The 19227-nt window shown below is 37.7% G+C and overlaps 2 protein-coding genes across 4 annotated transcripts; both read right to left on the bottom strand.

Moving 5' to 3' along the window:
- Window positions 1-44: 44 nt before the first annotated feature.
- AUR3 (ataurora3) lies at window positions 45-2791 on the bottom strand. Its single transcript, XM_089158593.1, has 7 exons — window positions 2640-2791; window positions 2368-2490; window positions 2045-2287; window positions 1826-1921; window positions 1054-1268; window positions 863-935; window positions 45-769 (listed from the first exon to the last, which is right to left on the bottom strand). The coding sequence occupies exons 1-7, from the start codon at window positions 2658-2660 to the stop codon at window positions 668-670; spliced, it is 873 nt and encodes a 290-aa protein (XP_089014719.1). The 5' UTR covers window positions 2661-2791; the 3' UTR covers window positions 45-667.
- A 2653-nt stretch (window positions 2792-5444) lies between these two features.
- Window positions 5445-18945, bottom strand: LOC149013695 (putative F-box protein At1g65740). Of its 3 annotated transcripts, XR_016173883.1 has the most exons (6): window positions 17604-18945; window positions 13435-13484; window positions 10180-10242; window positions 8416-8451; window positions 8238-8335; window positions 5445-6367 (listed from the first exon to the last, which is right to left on the bottom strand). XR_016173883.1 is itself a non-coding variant. In XM_089157863.1 (5 exons), exons 1-4 carry the CDS (start codon window positions 18874-18876, stop codon window positions 8428-8430), a joined length of 1410 nt encoding a protein of 469 aa, XP_089013989.1. In that variant the 5' UTR covers window positions 18877-18945; the 3' UTR covers window positions 8209-8335; window positions 8416-8427. The 3 variants fall into 3 exon arrangements, 1 of the variants encoding a protein (XP_089013989.1); XR_016173884.1 differs by lacking the exon at window positions 10180-10242; XM_089157863.1 differs by lacking the exon at window positions 5445-6367 and having other exon boundaries at window positions 8209-8335.
- Between the last annotated feature and the right edge of the window lie 282 nt (window positions 18946-19227).

The raw sequence follows: 19227 nt of genomic DNA, 5'->3' as shown, positions 1-19227 counted from the left end.
TTGGTCTGCTTAGATCCCTGAAGTCACTTGTTTCAAGCCAGTGCACAGATTGAGCCTCCAGCTAATGACCAAACCATCTCCAACTATCACTTTCTTATCGCCCAACCCCCAATATCTATCATCTATAAACCAACAGGTTGCAATAGCAACTTAGCTGTTGTGCCGAGGCTAGTGCTCTCCAGGTTTCCCATCAGATAATTTTGCTTAAAAACACTCATCATAATTCTATTACTAATCCATTTTGCAATTCTGAAATTGGCCACGGAAATCTTCTTTATTGAATCTTGATAACTGAAATTTACAAGTTCTCATATCTTATCTTACACAATATTATTCAACAGCTAATCACTAGAAAGATTCTAACCACACATACTAGAAATACAAAAAACAAGGAACTTGCACTGTGAAATGAAGAAAAATGAGGCCACCACGAGCATGAGATTTTGGTACAATTTAGATGCTATTAAGAGGAAACAACCCTCAAATGGTTTACTGGAGAGAAATATTTTGTGGACAAACTCAATAGTCGAAGATCTGATCCTCTATAGGATAGGAAACTAGGGATCATGCAGTTCTGGTTGTACTAGATGTGTCATCTATACCATACAATCAGTTGGCAGCAAAATCAAAACCGGAGAATTGAAGTTTACAGGTGACAATATACAATCTAATCAAGGCAGGTACCGGTTGGGTTTGCATTCTTTATGATCCAAGGATGCTCCATGATCTTCTGAAGTGAAAGCCTTTTTGTGGAGTCCTTCACAAGAAGCTGCACATTTTACCAGTTACATCAGTTCCTAATTTACGATAAACTTAGAAAAAGAAAAAAGAACAAAAAAGAGCTGTGTATGAATGAACTTACTCGACTGATGAGGTTTTTGGCTTCTGCAGACACATAAGGGGTGGGAGGGAAACTCAAGTCAACCTTCACTATCCTGTATACCAAACCAAAGCATTATTCAGTACTTTCTCTCAAATGGGCTATCCCCCTGCCAAGTAATGAATTTAAACTGATTAGAAAACAGTAAGCATCAGATTGGACCCTTCTGTTACCTTCTGAATGTGTTGCTTTGACTCTCCGCCTCAAATGGAGGGACACCGTAGAGGAACTCATAACAAAGAACACCCAAAGTCCAGTTGTCGACTGCATAATCATGTGCTTTGTTTTCTACCATTTCCGGAGCTAGATAGTCCAAAGTTCCACACATGGTGTGTCTTTTGCTTCTCGACTGCACAGACCATCCGAAGTCAGCAATTTTGAGCCGACCCTGCATGCATAAATATGATCAGATTCCTTAGATAGGTCCATATGTAAAATGAAGTGATTCTATTTATTTTTCACTGACTTCGGGTTCCAATATTAAACAAATGAAATCGGTTACTGTAGTTGATTTATAAAATGACTATTCCCACACAGTCCATAACATCGACACAACATGATTGAGTTCAAATCCAGCCCTGCAAACTAACTACAGAGAAGCCCATAAGTCTACTTATGTATAGCACCGAACATCACATCTGAAGAATTGTATAACTTAGGAAATAGACAACTACTAGAATAGATAATAAGGACCTTGTTGAGTGATTGTAACTTGACTTTAAAGATTTCCAACATTAGGTCAAAGGAGTGGTCAGACGATAACATTGTTTTTCATATAAAAATAATGTATCCCACAGAGGCAACTAGTAGAATGCACAAATAGACAGGAGAAAGCCTGTAATCCCTTTATTTGAAATGATCAAAATTCGGAAATCTCACAAATGGGTATGAGCTGCCATCATTGGGAAGAAAAAAAAATGAAGGGGAAGCATCTCAGTTGTGCACCTCAAAATCGAGCAGTAAGTTCTCTGGTTTGATGTCCCGGTGAATAACATGCTTGTCATGGCAGTAGGTCAATGCTCGTGTGAGGCTTGCAATGTACTGGAACGCAAAAGGAACAAAGTAAAAAACCCTAGAACAATAGAAGAATAGGGCACGAATCATTCAAAAAGCAAATTAATTAAGTATATATTAAAAAGATAATGAGAGAAGAAAAACACATACAGTGGCGGCATGTTTTTCCGATAGGTGACCTGACTTCCGAAGCTCGCCATAAAGCTCGCCCCTGTGAGCGTACTCAAGAATCAAGAATATGCGTTCTTCGTCATGGAACCAACCAAAGAGACGGAGAACATTGGGATGACTAAGACTGCTCTGTATCTCCATTTCCCGCCGCAGCTGGTTGTGGAGACGATACTTTTCAATCTGTTCTTTGAATATAACCTTCAATGCTACTATGTATTTGCTCTGGATTGATTGAACACGAAGAACAAGTTATTGTGAAAGTTAATTTAAATACTCAGAAAATTAAGATTGCTAAGGGTTACCTTCTTCTCTCTTGCCAGGTAGACTCTCCCAAACTTTCCTTTCCCAAGAGGCTTTCCGATATCGAAATCTTGCAGCGACCATTTTCGTGAGGATTGTTGCTCTTCCTTCATCCGATTGACTTCCTGAGTTTGGGAAAGCATATGAGACTTTTATTGGTCACGTCTGGTATGGCGAAATGGAAATCTGATCTAAAGTTCTAACGAAACCCTAGAAAACACTCTCTTAAACCGAAAAATGGAGTTCGTTCGATTGATCATTCTCCCAATCTTACCACACTTGTTGATCTGCTCATCTTCCAAGTTCAGACTAGCAGAGAAGATGGGAACGAAATGCAAAAACGTTTAAAATAAAAAAAGAGGAGGGAGTCACTGGGCGGTTTCGAATTCAAACTGACGCTTCGACCGGCCATTTCTGTTTTTCTTTTTTTTGGCTGGGGGGGGAAGGGGGTTGGTTAAAGACTTATGATAATTTTTAAGGGCGTGTTTCGTTATCTAAATTTAAATATTTCAAATTTATTATGCGTTTGTTTACGTTTCTGAGAAACCATTTCTTATGCAAAATCGTTTTTTAATGTTTCTGTGCTAAAAGACCGTTTTTTGCTTGAAAATGGCGTCTGATAAATTTGTTCTGAAAAATATTTTCAGAACACTAATAATAGAATTAGTTAGATTTAAAAAAAAAATAATAATAATAAAGTTGGTGTTTGATAAAATCATTTTAAGGCTTCAATTTGAACCAATTTTATCACTTTCATTTCTGTTCTTTGATAAAAATATCTTTTTGATGTTCTATAAAAAGTGTCCTTTAAAACACTTTTTTGACCGGTTTGTTCTTAACGATTTGTGCCTGTTTGGTTGTAAAACATTTATAGATTCATGAATCCAATGATTTTACTTTTTTGCTTAAAAATGTGAATTAAGGGCTTATTTGGTTACATGAGTATGAAAATTTCAAATATATAGAGATTTCAAATTTATAAAATTAACTGTTTGGTTAATCCAATATGTGGAATGAAATATGTGGATTTATCAGTGATTTTTGTGAATTCACAAATGTTTAACATTTTTATAGTAGAGATGAAATCTCTGGATTTCACCCCATACTCATAAATCAACAAATTTACATTTTTAGTGTAAACAAATGAATCTCTAGATTTCACTTACTCCTTTCTTCAATGCCTCATCTTGCAAGGGGTTTCCTGAAATGTTTTGCTTCTTCTTCTTTCTTCTTATTTCTTTATTTCTTTTTCTCTTTTTCTTCTTCTTCTTCTTTTTTTTTTTTTTTTCTTTCTTCTTCTTCTTTATTTATTTATTATTATTATTATCTTGAATTAGAAAGTATATCCAAAGCCCTGACAGTATGAATTAATCAGAAATTTTCAAAGTGAGCTTGCAATAAAACTTGGACTTGGAGATCTCATGTTAGGGAGTTGCTCCACTGCTTTTGGAAATCTTTCCTCTTTTCTGTGAAGATCATGATCCTTTGTCAAAACTTCAAAGCTAAGGGGAAACTTTCATCTTCATGACATTGTGATATGATTGTTATTATCTCATTTGTTATTCAACCCAGGAGCTACTCTTAGTGAATAGGATCATTTTCTCTTGCTTCATTTCACTGATTTATGATTGGTTCATCATTTTTACTAGAATGGATTTGGAAGCAGATTACATTGGATTATTATTGATGGCTTCAGCTGAATATGACCCCACAGTAGCACCTAAAATGTATGAGAAGATGGCCTGGATGCCTGATGGTTGTTGTTGTGATATTATTTTTACCCTCTCATCTGAACAGATGAGAGCAGAGATGCGCTAAGGCATGCCAAAGTCATGCAAACAAAGTTAAGATTGTCATGGAAGCAGGTTTAGGGTTTTGTTTTTTATTTCTCTCGACCAGAAAAACACCTTAAACCACTGCGCCCTCAACCCTTGGGCTTGTTCCCTCAGATTTCTGAGGGAATGTCATAACTCTAGCTTGGTGAAAACTTTGTTACTTGAAACCCCAACAGGAGTTTCTCTTTGATCCAAAAAAAGAAGAAGAAGAAGAAGATACCGTTAACCTTAAGCAGGTTTTTCTACCACATATTTGATATCTTCCCACCACTGCTAGGCTCTCAACCACCGGTTTTTTGAGTTTTGAAAGGTTTCTAAAATTTCTCTGAAAGATTTGAATATTTTTTCCTGAGATTTTTCAAGAAAAATCATGACTCTAGCTTGAACACCCACAACAGAGGTTCTTTAGATCAAGAGAAATAAAGTTAATTTTTGTAAATTTAGGGTCCACAGCAAATTTGGACTGTTGAATGAACATTTTCGTCAACGGTCCATATTTGCTATGGACTCCAAAATGGATATGGGCCTTTGACTGCTTGGGAGCAGCGCTGCTCCCAAGCAAAATCAACTATGGTAATATTCAAAACTTTGTGAGTATAAAAATAAGTGAAATATACTATGACCGTCAGTTGTCTTTAGAGACAAGCGTCACCTTATCACACCTGCGTGGATATCTATCCGTGCAATCGCAACAAAAATCCTAAATATGGATATATAATGAGGAAGCTTTCCTACTTTTGGTTGAGGGAAATAATAGAACACTACAATTGGGGTGAGTATTGGTTGGGAATCCTCAATGAAAAACAAAGGGTGGGAAAAGATAAGTCCCTCAACCACTTTTGACCGGTCTATTACACACTTAGACAAGAGTCTGGATCACCTTCCCTTATGGCCCCAACTTGTTATGACCATGAAAATAAAGAAAATTCATAGGGGGGAAATAAAGTGAGACCCATAGTACGTCTCCTGTGAACCCCTTTATTTTCATGGTCATAAAGCATCTGGGAAGCACAAAAGAGGTGATCCGGACTCCTTAGACAGGCATCCATGGGCTTGGAAGTACACAACTACATTAGACTCCCTAGTTATTATGAAAAAAATACAAGATAAGGGAAACTCAACCGGTTGGCAAATCCCCTCAATGACTGTCAACAGCAACGTTTGCATTCTAAAATTTGATTGACAATGGAAATACAACGTTCAGCACACACTAATAACAACAATCAAGGTTTAAAGTATCCCACAATACCTTATGATACTAGTCAATACGTATTTATATTTGACACAACCGATATAATATATTTCGATACGTCTCTCTATTGAATTGTACTAAAATACATTAGTCAGAACGATACAGTACTCGATACAAAACGATACGTCTCTTAAAATCACCTAACCGATACGATACTCGATACCAACACTTTAAACCTTGGTAACAACACACAAACTGGAAGTGCAAGATGTCTAATGTCCAGAAATAGATTCAACTTCCTCTATACCGGTATTCAGGACTCAAACCCTCTCCAATTCCCTGAAGCCTGAAGGAAAGGTAAAATACACCTCAGGCCAGAAATGAATGTTCACACCTGACCGGTGTGATACCTCAGTTGATCCAGTTTCTGTTCTTCCCTCTGTGCCTGTTAGTTAAGGTCCCAGCCCAAAATGCACTGCAATGCAATGTATCAGAGAGGATCTTTAGTATTCTGTCACACTTCCTCACGAAATATGGGGTTCAAGGTTCCCAGAGCCAATGTAAATAGTAGCAATCGGCATCATCTGCAACTATGTGAGAACTGGACTGTTCTATAAACAACTGGACGTACAAAAGAATTCAAAATTTGTCGAACATTCATGAAACACATTTACACGATGGAACCATACACAGGGTTTCTTGTTTCTCTCCATCAGTTAATTCCCAAGATAGATGAAGAAAAACCTGCTAGCTTTAAAATGGAGCATAAAGTTATCATGTGAGGCAACTTTATTCATTATGCTACACTTCTGAACACCAATCTTTTTCAGTGAAATAATCTTGAACTATTACAGTATTTTAATTAGACCCAAACTCTCGATTCCATTCTTCGAGCTCTTCCCACTTGCTTTTCTGTAGGCTAGGTCTAATGACTGTCATTGCTTTCTGAAAATCATCGTATCTTAGCGGTCGTACCTGGTAAAACACGTAGAAAACACATCAACAATCATTTAAATGTGATCAATATGTGAAATATTTAACCATCAATTGAGGAACCCGGATCATTTGAAAACATGGAATATGCAGCAGTTCACTCTACAGCTTAATGACAAGTTTACCTCCTTTGGTCATGCAGTTGCCAGATTATGGTCCAGATTTCATACAATTAGCAAAAACATTAATACTTCATAGTGTATCAGAAGTTATCCTAGTGATAGATGCTTACGGAATCTAGAACGAAGAAATGTGAGCAAAGAGGACATTTTAGCATTCAATGTTTTGCAGCATAAAGCATAAGCCAAGAAGCACAAGAAGTTGGTAATAGTTGAATCAGAATCACAGCAGAAAATTGCATCGGATGAAACAAGGAAGATGAGAACTTATTTTGCACGCCAACTTTTAACCATAGGTACAAACCAAAGACACTCACAAGAAAAGATGTGGACAAGATTAAAGCTATGTATAAAGGTTTGGTGATTAATGCAAAAATTCTGGAAAAAGGAACAACAGTAGAAAGGGGGCGGGGTGGTTAGGAAAGGGGGCATGATAAGTTGATTACATCAAAGGTTCAGGTTCCAACAAATATTTGTGAGCACTTATCATAGATGTATTGATTATAGACAAATATCAGATCTACTGGTCTATATTTTTTGCTTATGATATTGTTTGGTGGATGAAACAAAAGCAGAGATATGCCAAGTTAAAATTATGGAGATAAATATTGGTTTAGAAGGGTTTTGAGGGGGGGGGGGGGGAAAGGAGTATATGACGTGTAACTTTAGAAACAAAAGAACTGATGGAGGTGGTAAAAAATTAATGATAGACAGATACCATAAGTGAAATTAAGACACCCAAGCTCAACCATAAATGAAGGCAAAATAGAGGACTAAAAACCACAAAAGAATTAAAATAGTATGAGAGAGAGGTATGCCTGGAATACTACTAGAATACCTCTAAAACTGTAAGAAAATTTTGATAGCACAGTGATACAAATACCAATAGTGCATGGAACTGAATGCTGGGCAGCGAGAAACAATTTAAAATAAATTTAGAGTTGCTGAGAAGAGGAAGTCAAGATAGATGAGTAGTAAAAAAAAACAAGGATAAAGTAAGGAACGCATTAGAGCTAATTTAGACTAGTTCCTATACATGGTAAGCTGTGAAAATGAGAATGCAAAAGAAGCCTTAATACGGTCCAGTTCAGAGGAATGGTTTGATCAGATTGAAGAAGTAGCCAAGGGTAGGTCTAAAACGATTATGGTGTGGTAAGGAAGACTTGCAAAGCTTAGGTCTCATAACAACTATACTTTCGAATAGAACTGATTGGAGGGAAAGGATCCCATGTAGGAACCCAATTTATTTGGGTTAAAGAAGAGCTTAGTTGTATATTTTTATCAGAAAAAGAACATCCTTTCAACCATATCCTTGCCAGTAAGTCGACCAAATAGAAAACAATTCAGAAACAACAAATAACACGGTAATGACCATTTTGTATAATGTAGCACTGGACCAGTATAGAAAAAGATCATCCTTTTTGCAGGAAAAAAAAAAAAATAGTTCCAGCAGTAATGATTATAAATGACAAAATATACACTGACAGCCTTTCTCTAATAGTATACTGTATACAACACAATCTATCCAGAGCATGTAATAAAACACAGTATCTAGTCAAGGCATAAATATTTCATAATCAATCATTTTACCAAGCTAAATTTGATGCTTTCACGCAAGTGCAGATTCAGAGTTTATCATGAACTACCTTCTCTTTTTTTTTTTTTTTTTTTTGGGGGGGGGGGGGGGGGGGGGGGGGTGGGTGGGTGGGGATGTTTCAAATATCAGGAACTACCTGATTAGCCTTGACAGTGAGAATGCTTGGACCAAGTTCTCTAATAGGCATCATTGCAGCTTCTTCACACAATGCTCGTAGATCACTTCCGGAAGATCCTACATATTTGGAAGGAGAATCCTGAGTTTGACAAGATGGAGAATATTTCAAGATTTTGGTGGATGGGGGAAGTATTTACCTTCTGTTTCCTTTACAAGCCTTTCCAAATCTCCACCTGTAACAGAAAGACACAAACATAAAGTACTAACAGACAGATTCTATTCTCACCCCCCCTGCGGGGGCGGCCGGAAAGAAAAAAGGGATCTTGCTCAACCTATTCACTTATCCTATCATAACCTACTTGTCACTTTTATTTCAGGAGATGGTTTTAGACATGTGATGACCATAATTTTGCATGCACTCTTTCTCATCACAGATATTTAAGATGGAAGATATTAGCAGCTAGAGTCGAGTGTATCATATTTAAGGGTGTTCTCTGTAAAAAATACAACCAACAAAGCATTATTACTGCTCTCTGTATAATTTGTTTTATATACCTTTATATTGGATGAACAATCTCTGCCAGACAAAACATCTACAACCAAAAGAGGGCTTTTCAACTAAATAATTATCAAAAATAAAATGAGACTACTGATCGGGAAGTCCGATATGACAATGGAAAAAGAAAACAGCATAAAGCTGCCTCTCCTTTCTACTGCTGTCAAATTTTTTCTTATTTTTATCCATTTCTCTAGACTTTTCTTCCCCATCAACAGGTTAATAGAGCTCTCAAACCAACAATAAGTGACAATATAATTTCAAAAGGTGAGGCATCCTACTAAATGCTCTGGATGTTTACTGTTCACACCATCAATTCATAATTATTGAGAGTAATCAATGCAGTTACACTTTCATGGCTAACCAGTTTGAGCGATTTTGGAGACCTAGACAACAGAGAATTAGGTCTGCAGCTGGTGTTAGATTCATCAGTGGTGGGGAAGGAGTTTTCATTTATTAGAATAAGCTACTGTCTCTATAGTAGAATATTGAATAGTTTCAAGGTCTATTTTAGTTCATGTAAGGCCAGGCATTAGTTTTTAGTTATTTACCAGAGGCGAGTATCCATCGATAGTTATTTACATAGAGGCGAGTATCCATCGATTACAGAGTTGAACGAGTATTGTTTAACTTTTTTGTTCTTGTTGCATGAACCAAGTGACTGGTTTTACTGGTGCTTTCCACTTACTCCCTGACTTGCTCCACTGCTCATCATTTTTTCTCACACATCTGATTTCCTCTAATCTTCTTTCATTTATTCAAAGTTCTTCTTCCTTTTGTTTCTGCTACTTTTCCTTCATTTTCTTTGTTTTACACTGGAATTATATAGGAGTCCATCCTCTATAAATTTATTCACTATTCTGTCACTATTACTGTTTGCCTCTCCCACAAGAGCTACTCCAAAAATTATAAAATTCCCATAAATCCTTCTATTTGAGGTTTTCTCAATTTAGTGAGCCCAGAGCAACAACCCAACCTCGGGTGTCCACAACCTGAAGTTGCATTAGTAATACATTAACACTGAGCCCTCTAAGAGAGGACTAAATGCTCATCGTTTGCTTTTGCAAGGCAACAAAGTCATGAATGAACTTGAGATGGGGCTTTCGACATTCCCACCTTCGTCAGATTTTCCAGGATTTGAATCACATATTCTTAATGCATGGTACTTCCAAACGGGAAGTTTGGAATACTGATATTATCTATAGCGTACTACTTTGAACCAACCATTGTATGTGACAACTGACAACTCTGTCCCATAATCTGGAAAACAGTCCCATCAATAGTCCATCAAGAAAATGGAACTTTTCTCTTTATAATGCATGATACTTCACATGTGAATCTCAGAATATTAACAATCCATCAAGTAATGCTTTGAAAATTAATCAATGTATGTGACAACTCTTACCTGGTAAAGAAAAATCTCAACCTTCGAGTATGTTTTTGAGAAGAAGCCTCCTAACATTTTCATCTGGTAAAGGTATATATATTCTCTTAACTTGGTTTTAGAACCCAAAAATTACATGTCATTATATAGTTAGGATCTTAAAGATAATGGATCAAAAAAATCATAAGATCTCAACAAAAGACTAAAATATTGTAATATCTTATTTTCTATCATTCCTTACACAAACATAACACTGACAACCAATGACTGAATAAACTAAGTATGGGACTGTTGTATGGTGGCAGACTATCTGTAGAGTATGGACACAAACTTAGAACAAAACACAATATGTAAAACCAGAACAGTTTAATCAAAATAATACAGAAGGACAAATCAAAATACAAAATGGACATGAAAAGACTAATTTCAACTAAAAAGAATCTTTCACAATGAGGCACTTCAAAGTCATCAAAAGAAGGAATATCTGAATCAGTCTCCAGCACTCATCTGATGCCTCGGATAATAAATGTGGTACTTTACATGTAAGAACCATCCTGCAATGTCCTTTTGAATTTGTAGTTTTAACAAATTCTTATTACCTTTTTCCAATCTTCCTTCCCCTAGTAATTATGAAATCAATTCTGGAGTTTTTTGGAATTAGCGATTGGAGTGCAAGATTTTTATTTTGGTTTTTTATGTTGATTTCTCATCTTGAATTGGAAGATTCTCAAAAGATTTAATTCTTGGAAGATTGAATAATTGATCATCGACTCTAGTCTCTAGGAAGAGATTGAAGAACATTCATCAAATTGAGATAATCAAGAAAGAAAAAAGGGCTCTGTTCTTTGTTCTAAACACCCGTCACTGACTTCTGGCTGCTTGAAGGGTTTTTTAAAATTTTTGGATGAATAAATGAGTCCATTAACCAAAGCCCCCAAGGGAAGAGAAAGAATGTACAAGGGGGGAGGGGGTGATTTATGACCTACTAGTCGCCAAAAAGAGGAGCCAAGACCCCAGGAAACAACAATAATCCTGTTCTTTGGATACCAATAATAGGGGATGAGGGAGGGACTGAAGAGGAGCGGGTACCTCAAAGCAGATGGCTTTTCAAATCACGTCAAGAGAGATCTTGAGTTGGAGGTCCATCTCATAGGGTTCCACTCCCACCATAAGTGAGAAATCAAGGCATTGAACACCAATCTACCCACCCAGTCACAAATAGAAGTGCCTCGATCAAGAGCAGGGCCAAATGGAGGTAATAGCTCAACCACAAGGAGCGTGAGATGGAGCAAGAAAAGAAAAGTTGGTCAATGTCTTTGGGACTGATCCAACAAAGGATACAGTGGGGATTAACGTTGAGGTATCTACGGTTGAGGAATGAATGAGTGGGGAGGCAAAGGTTAAAGGCTCTCCAAACGGTTAGGGCATGTCTGGGGATGTGGCTCTTAAACTAGACCAAGGGATGCCAGAAAACTGAAGGGTGGGAGGTGCAGACAAGGTTCCACACCAAGTAGATGGAGAAGGAGCATTGGGGGAGGGTAACCAGGTAGTACAGTCGTGATTGGAGGAGGTTTTTGGGGGGGGGGGGAGGTTGGACTTGGAGGGAAGGGGGTAGGGAGGACGAAGAATTATTTGAGAGATGAACTCTGAAAGAAGGGTAAGCTTGGGGATATGGGAGGCAAAGACCTGGTAGGGATCAAAAACAGAGTAGAGGATACCTATAGGGTGCCACGGGTCCAACCAAAAGTGAGTGGCAGCTCCATCGACAACTTTGGGTGGAGATGGCGGGGAGCTCAGGGGGACAAAGGAGGAGAAGCTTTCTCCAAACCCACGAGGTATTGGGGGGAGGAAGACCGTCCAAATGGAACCATTACACAACAAGTGGGAATATACCCAATTCACCCATATAAGTCACGCTTGAAGCCTATAAGGCAATTTTCCTAATGAGTTTCAAGAGACTGGCATACTTAAAGTCACAATTGCGGAGGTAGCCATGGCCACCTTCCAATTTGGGCAGGCTAACAGAGGCCCAACTGATGGGATGGAGGAATCTAAAAAATTTCTTAACCTTTCCAAAGGAACGCACATAAGAGGGACTTCATGGCATGAATTTTAGCTTTAGGAAGGGAAAAGATACCACACCAGTAGAGATAGTAGGCAAGACAATTGGAGGGCTAATCCGATGAGGACTATCCTACCTGCTAAAGATAGGAGTCTTCCCTTCCAATGTTGGATTTTCTTCCAGATTTGGTCAAGCATGGGACAGCAGTGGGGTTTACCAAAGATTCTTTGTAGATTGATTGAGGAAGCTAATGTTCTACAAAGAAAAAGAGACATAACAAATTACAACAGGAATTGATAACATCCAAGCAAATGTTCAATAAGTCAGAAGAGAACATTGAAGATGTAAAAGCAAAACCAGAACCAACAACTGAGGCAAAACACCTGCTGCTGCAGGATTATATAATAGTTTCTGTGATGAAGAAGGATACAATTCAACATGAGAATGCCAGAGATTTGAGGAAGGAAAAGCTGCATATCCATTGTTGATGGCAGCAGCTGCTTTTTGTTTTCTTGTTCAGTTCTACTTGGCAAAAGAGAGGAGAGTTAGATGCTATGCTTTAGAAGTAAAAAGACAATAATGCCCCTTCTAACTTAAATGCACCTCACGTTTAGCCGCTTTTCAACAAGAAATGCTTTTTCTAGGCAGAATTTAATGGGGCTAAAAACTGTGCTTCTTTCTTCTTCTTCTTTTCCCCTTTTTTTTTTTTTTTTTTTTTTTTGGGGGGGGGGGGGGGGTCAGGAGGAAAAACATAAAAACAGGCCATATCCCCAATACAAGTTTTGGGCAGTTTCTGTTATAAGAATGGGGGAAAACAGAGGAACCATTCTTTTTTACTGTTACCATACAATCCCTAATGTTATCCGACCTTACGGGCCTGCATTACACCAATAAACCTAAAAATAAGAAGCCTATAGCCTACAGAACCCAACCACAGGCCAAAATAAAGTCTTCCGAGGTCCAATTAACCCTTTTGAAAAATCTTAACAGCATCACTCCCATTTCAAATTTGTGCCATAAGGCCCCACTCTCTTCCCCTTCCCCCCACCCTCTTGTAGCTGTAATTGAAGCAGTCCCATTTGGTAATTAGACACACAAACCCAAAAAGAATATGAAACTAAACAAATGACATTCAGACAATTACTTCAGAAGAAACCTTGAAAGTAAAAGCTCCTAAAAAGTTCTGAGGTAGCATTATGTGGCTGCAAACTAACCAGTCTCCTTAGAACTGCATCGTCCAATTCTTGTGGTTTATTAGTTGCACCTGCATTACCATATTAAAAGAAAAACTGAGCTGAATTCACATTGTCATATATGAAAACTAAAAATTTCAAGGTATTTAGCATTGATTAAAATAATAATAAATAAAGCAAAACCATCCACCAAAGAGAACAGTGGAAATCCAACTTTTACCTTTACCAAAAAAAAAAAGAAATCCAACTTTTACATAATCAAGTTCAGGTTTCCAAATTTTGTCTTTTGAGTAAGCTGGATATTATCTCCAGGACTCCATAAAATTGATGCTCAAGAACTCATATCATCTACCTCTCCATCTATGTTTTGATTAGAAGGCCATAAACAAATTAACCTGCTAAAAAAATATTTGCCTGGTATGCTTCTTCTTTTTTTGTGTGTATGTGTGTGTTTTTTTTTCTTCAGTTCGTGTGGGGTCGGGGATTGCAGAACAGTAGCAACGGTCCAAACTTTTCTTCACACCATGCATGTCACGTGTTATTTGATGACTAAATATTTCTACATTTTATAGAGCCATGCAATTTATAACTAGAAAGGGGCATAACCACAATATTATATTTGCAGATCCATCAACGAGTGGATGGAGTCAGCTCTAAGCTGGAGCATAACCTTTGTAGATGGACCTCTAAATCCCATTCTTTTTAGCAGATTTGGAAGGTCATCTGCAAGGATGTCAGCTCTAAGTTTTCCCTTCGTATGCTCAAACCTTTGTTAGGTTCCCCAAGGAACAAGCTCATTGTTGTTACCTGGGGCTTAGACTCTTCGTTGCTTCTCCCTCCTTAAGCAAACACAAATTGACCCCCCTAGGACAAAACCTCAAATAGGCCCCAAGGCCCACCAAGGCAAGCTGGCTGAACCCTGGTACAGAGGTATTTCAGGCATTTTAGGCCTTATTCCACCGTAGGAATCTAATTCCAGATTCTTGCTTTACTAGCAGAGTCCCATTCCATTTTAAATTTCCTATTTAAGTTGCAATTGAGTTGATTTCATTAGTTAAGATAAGACTCTTTTTACAAGAAGAGTTCCTATCTTTTAGGAGTATGTTTTTCTATTGGAATAGTCTTTATTAGTGGCCGTGTTTCACTTAGGTAAGGGGATCCTGATCTAATATGGATTTATAATTAGTCTAGATTATTCTTGTGAAGGCTATAGATAAGACTCATTGGTCATTGTAATTCTTAAGTCTGGATGAATAAGAATTAATGATATTGCAGCCAAGGAAGGTGCAGCAGGGTCCTATTTGGGTAGGACCTTGCTGTTGTTTAGTTCTCGCAATTCTCTCCCTCTTCCCTGCGATCCAGCAAACAGCCCAGCAACGCTACAGCAGCCAATCAACAATTCCAGCAAGCATCCGTCAAGAATTTTCTGCAAACCAGTGAGTAAATCCCCTCCCCAACCCTGCAACATTAATCCCATACTGTTTCGGAATCAACAGACCCTCCCCCAGCCCCATTTCAGCCTTCCCTTTCCTTCCCCCTTCTTGCGCAACACCAAGAACCAGTCCCTGTCCATTGCAGCCCCTCCCCACCCCCAGTGAACCTCCCAAAAGCCCTTCCCCACCCCTGCAATCACTGTAGGACCCTTCCCTCCTCCCTCAAACCTAGCGGCCCCCTTCCCACCTCTTCTCGGACTTTGTGGCAACCAAAAAAAAAAAAAAAAAAAAAAAAAAAAGAGGAAAGGAAAAAGAAAGAAAGAAGAAAAAAACAAAACAAAACAAAACAAAAAAACAATATGTTTTAGAACACTGATACAGTACTATTTTATGCTAGGATACGATTGTTCTGCCATGCGTAGATTTGATCATTGCCTATGTTTCACCAATTTTCTTATGTTTAATATGCCTGTAGGGAATAGGGATAATGCAGTTAACTTGAACATATACAATATGTTATTCTAAGACTCTTTCTCTATGTAAAAACTATTACATGTGAAAGATGTCTATGCCTATTGAAATATATCCAAAAGTACTTTTCCATGGTGATTTTATCCAGGTATAACGGATGCTTTTGAATTTTTCACTCTCGTATATTGTTGCCACAGAATGTTGTGACATCCATCATTATTTGATATGCGTACTCATTATAGTATATCAATGAGTTGTAAAACATTGGATTGCCCTATCCTATATACTTGTTCTATATTAAGGCTGTTAAGTAAGTAAAATTTTACCTACAACTCTAATTTCTGATTTTTTAATTTTTTTTGGTACCTTAATTTCTGATAATGTTTTAGCAGCATTTTGAAGATGTGATGGGTTACTACAGGCATCAAAATGCTTTTCTTTCTTCTTCTTTTTTCCCCTTTCTCTCTCTCTCTCTCTCTCTCTCTCTCTCTTTCTCATACAGCCACGTGCATTTGCACGTGTTAGTACTTGACTAGTATGTATGTATAATATATATCTTACAAGCTTGATTCGAGTTAGGAATTTGAGATTTATTTTATTTGATAGATGAGAAGTTAATTTGTTAATTGAATTTTTATTTGGTGTCCTTGCGACAGTAGGACTTAAGTTGTAGTTTACAGTTGATAAGTTCTAAGGAATCCTATCTAGAATAGTAGTTGCTTTAAAGCTTGGTCAATTAATTAGCTGGTTTTGGTTGGTATTTGGTTTACTGATCGAGATTTCAAGAATAGATAGATGGTCTGCACCATTGAGGAAAACAGACTCCCCCAACCCCTTTTATTTCTTTCTCTTCCTTGTGGTTCAGTTTTATATGGTTCACTTTTCTGATTCGCTGTTATATATTGTACTGAGACTCCTTTTTTCATCTTCAATGGATGGGTATGTGAGTATTTTGATAGATTTAGACCCTCCCTACATAGCTTGCATATGGAGGAGTTTTTCTTACTAAGTTTTACCTTTGGTTTTAGAGTTTAGTCAGTTAGGGACTTTTCCCTAACTGTGTTGGGAAAAAGATAATTAGTTAGTTAGTTTTGTTTCGTTTTGTTTATTTATTTAAGCATGGAAGAGGCATTGCCTCCTATATGATTCAATAAATGAAAAGATTGGCTATGCCTTCAGTTCTGTGGTGATTCAGTAGGTTCTGCTATGAAATGTGTACAATGCAAATTGAAAATTCACCACTTAGCAGTTTGGATCATTAAGTAGTTTACATTTTAGATTTAGTTTGAGATCAAATGCAGCATTGCAGCATGGAGTTTGTATACCATATGCATGCACATTGAGAAGTTACAGGTCCATTTTAGTGATGTTTCTTATATTAGTAATGCCTGCTAAAGAAGCCTTCATGATGGTTTGGGTTTTGGTACTATTTTCTAGGAATTTAGTTTTCTGACAGACAATCACTTAATTTAATTGTCATTCTAGCTTCAGCAAGGGTATTTCATAATGTTGATGTTAATCAATTGAAAGTACTTTTTTCATTAGTAGATTATGTGAGAGATGTAAAGAATTGAGGGGTGATGACTTGACGTTAAATACATGCGGATACAAAGTTGGAAATGTTGAAACAGTGAGGCAGGGTTTGGCAATAGACAACCCATATGAAGCTCACTTCATGCAAAGACATAGGTCGAATATGCATTGGAGTGGGAAGATAATGCCAGGAAGGTACGGGACATTGCTACCCAGCCAAATTATGCTCACCCAATTTGGGATTGCTATGACATTATTAAATCACAGACCATCTTTTTTAACAGAAGCACACTTGGTTGGAGACTATGCCATTGAAGCAACAATGGTAGATGATCATGACAAACAAATGAGTGAGGCCATTCCTGGAATTCATGTAGTCTGAATATAATAATAGTATCCAGCCTAGCAATCCAGATCAATCTAACAAACTCAACAAGTGATTGAAGACAGAGCTTCTTCCAAATGAACATTGTAAAAACTTGGAAGCCAATCAACAACATGTGCATAATCTAGGATAAAATAAAAGGGGGACCATATGTATATATAAGCATAAAAAGTACAAAGCAAGAACAATCTATAGAGATCAGCGTCTCCCTGATGATCATTGTAAAAATTTGAAAACCAATCGACGACATGAGAATCACCTTCTTGTCTACCAAGAAATTGGTGTGAACCAGATAGGCAGAAATTTATCTAATTCTAAACGAGTTGTGTAAAAAGGTTTGACACTTTTATCTTCTAACTGAAACACACCTAAATCATGGTGATTACGCCTGAAGTATCCGTCTGTGAAATATATGCAGTTTCCTCTAAATTCAGGGCAGTCAAGTGTCGAACGGGAGAAGCCAGTGCTTGCACCAACAAATAGCATTTGATCACCTAATTCCTCTACTTCAGCCCAACGCGGTAGCGGTAGATGTTTTTCCAACTTGAATACCCTCAGTGTCAGAGTTTTTTGAAACATTATTTTAACCCATCTTATAACTATTAGCAACTCCCCACAACATTCCACCAAATTGAGATACCTGATCGTGAGGGGACGAAAGTTCAGACAGGGTTTATCCAATTGTTGAACTGGAGGAGGAGCAACGTTACAACTTGTTTCTTTTGGCTGATCAAGACCTAATTCCACTGATACAAGATCATAGTTGTACTTTATGGCATACAGTTTTCCATCTTGAACAATAAAATCTTCATATCTAAGAAATTTATTGTCCACGTAGTGCTTTGTGTAGGCAGTCCATGCCTTATCCCCTGGTCTACAAAATGCTACAAGATATCTCCGATAAAGAGCCAAGACCAAACAATCATCTACAACGACAACGTTGTTGTTGTTGTTGGTTCGGTCGGAATTAGAATTTGTATGGTCAGTAGTAGTAGTAGCAACAGCAGCAGCAGACGACAACAAGATAACCTTGCGAATGTAGCCGGGGCGGTAATCATAATCAAGTGGCTTAACAATGGCGGGGCAAGGAAGAGTAGATCTATGTGGAAGTTCAATACGAACCCCAGTAACTGGATTGAGAAGAAACATGCTTCCGGATTGCCCATCCAACATTATCAACCATCCCCAGTTAGACCCACAACACATTGCCTGTACCAACCTCCTCATTCCCAACCTAAAAACTTTTCCATGGAAGGCGCTGAAAAACCCTTCATGATCATAAGGATGACAAGGAAGAAGATCCTTGTAAGTAGAAACATGTTTCGCTAAAAAGAAGGAAAGCATCAGCCATGGGAATTGAGGTTTAGGGAGGAATTGAATCTGATGCCGCATTTTCTTGGCAGCAGCTGCAACCGAATGCAAGAACCTGCACGCTGCACTGAAGCGATGAAAATCCACCACGTCTAATTTTTTTACTATCAGAATCAGGATATCCTCTGGAAGTAGCGCCGAAATACTACAGATATTATTCTTCGAGTAGCTGCTGCATGGGATCAACGCTAGGTTTTTTGAGCAATTGCCTTCCCTTCTCTTTTTGGCGTGAATAGGGTTGCTGCAATTTTGATCCATGGAGGACGCCATTGCACTGCAAAGAGGCGGCACAAACAGAGAAGAAACTATTGAAAGAAAAAAAAGAAAAAATTCTTATTATTGCTGAAGGAAAACAGAGGGCTTTACATCCTCGACAATTCCTACCCTCTTATAGTTCCTATCTGGATAATTCCTATTAAGGACTGTGACGCTTAGCAGTTAATCAGGGTGAAAATTGGAATCCAACTAAGAATTTAATCTAATAATCAATATAAGTGAATAGTTAGTCTGTGTAACTAAAATTTACCATTAAATCTGAGCCATATATGATAGATGATTCAGATATGATTCTACCAAATTTAATGGTAAGATGTTTAGGACCGGGCCTGTTTGGTTACATGA

The sequence above is a fragment of the Hakea prostrata genome, chromosome 6 (genome assembly GCF_041222555.1).
Source record: "Hakea prostrata isolate BN-2017 chromosome 6, UWA_Hpros_2, whole genome shotgun sequence".
NCBI classification, from domain to species: domain Eukaryota; kingdom Viridiplantae; phylum Streptophyta; class Magnoliopsida; order Proteales; family Proteaceae; genus Hakea; species Hakea prostrata.
This window is presented reverse-complemented; position numbering and strand designations above follow the sequence as displayed.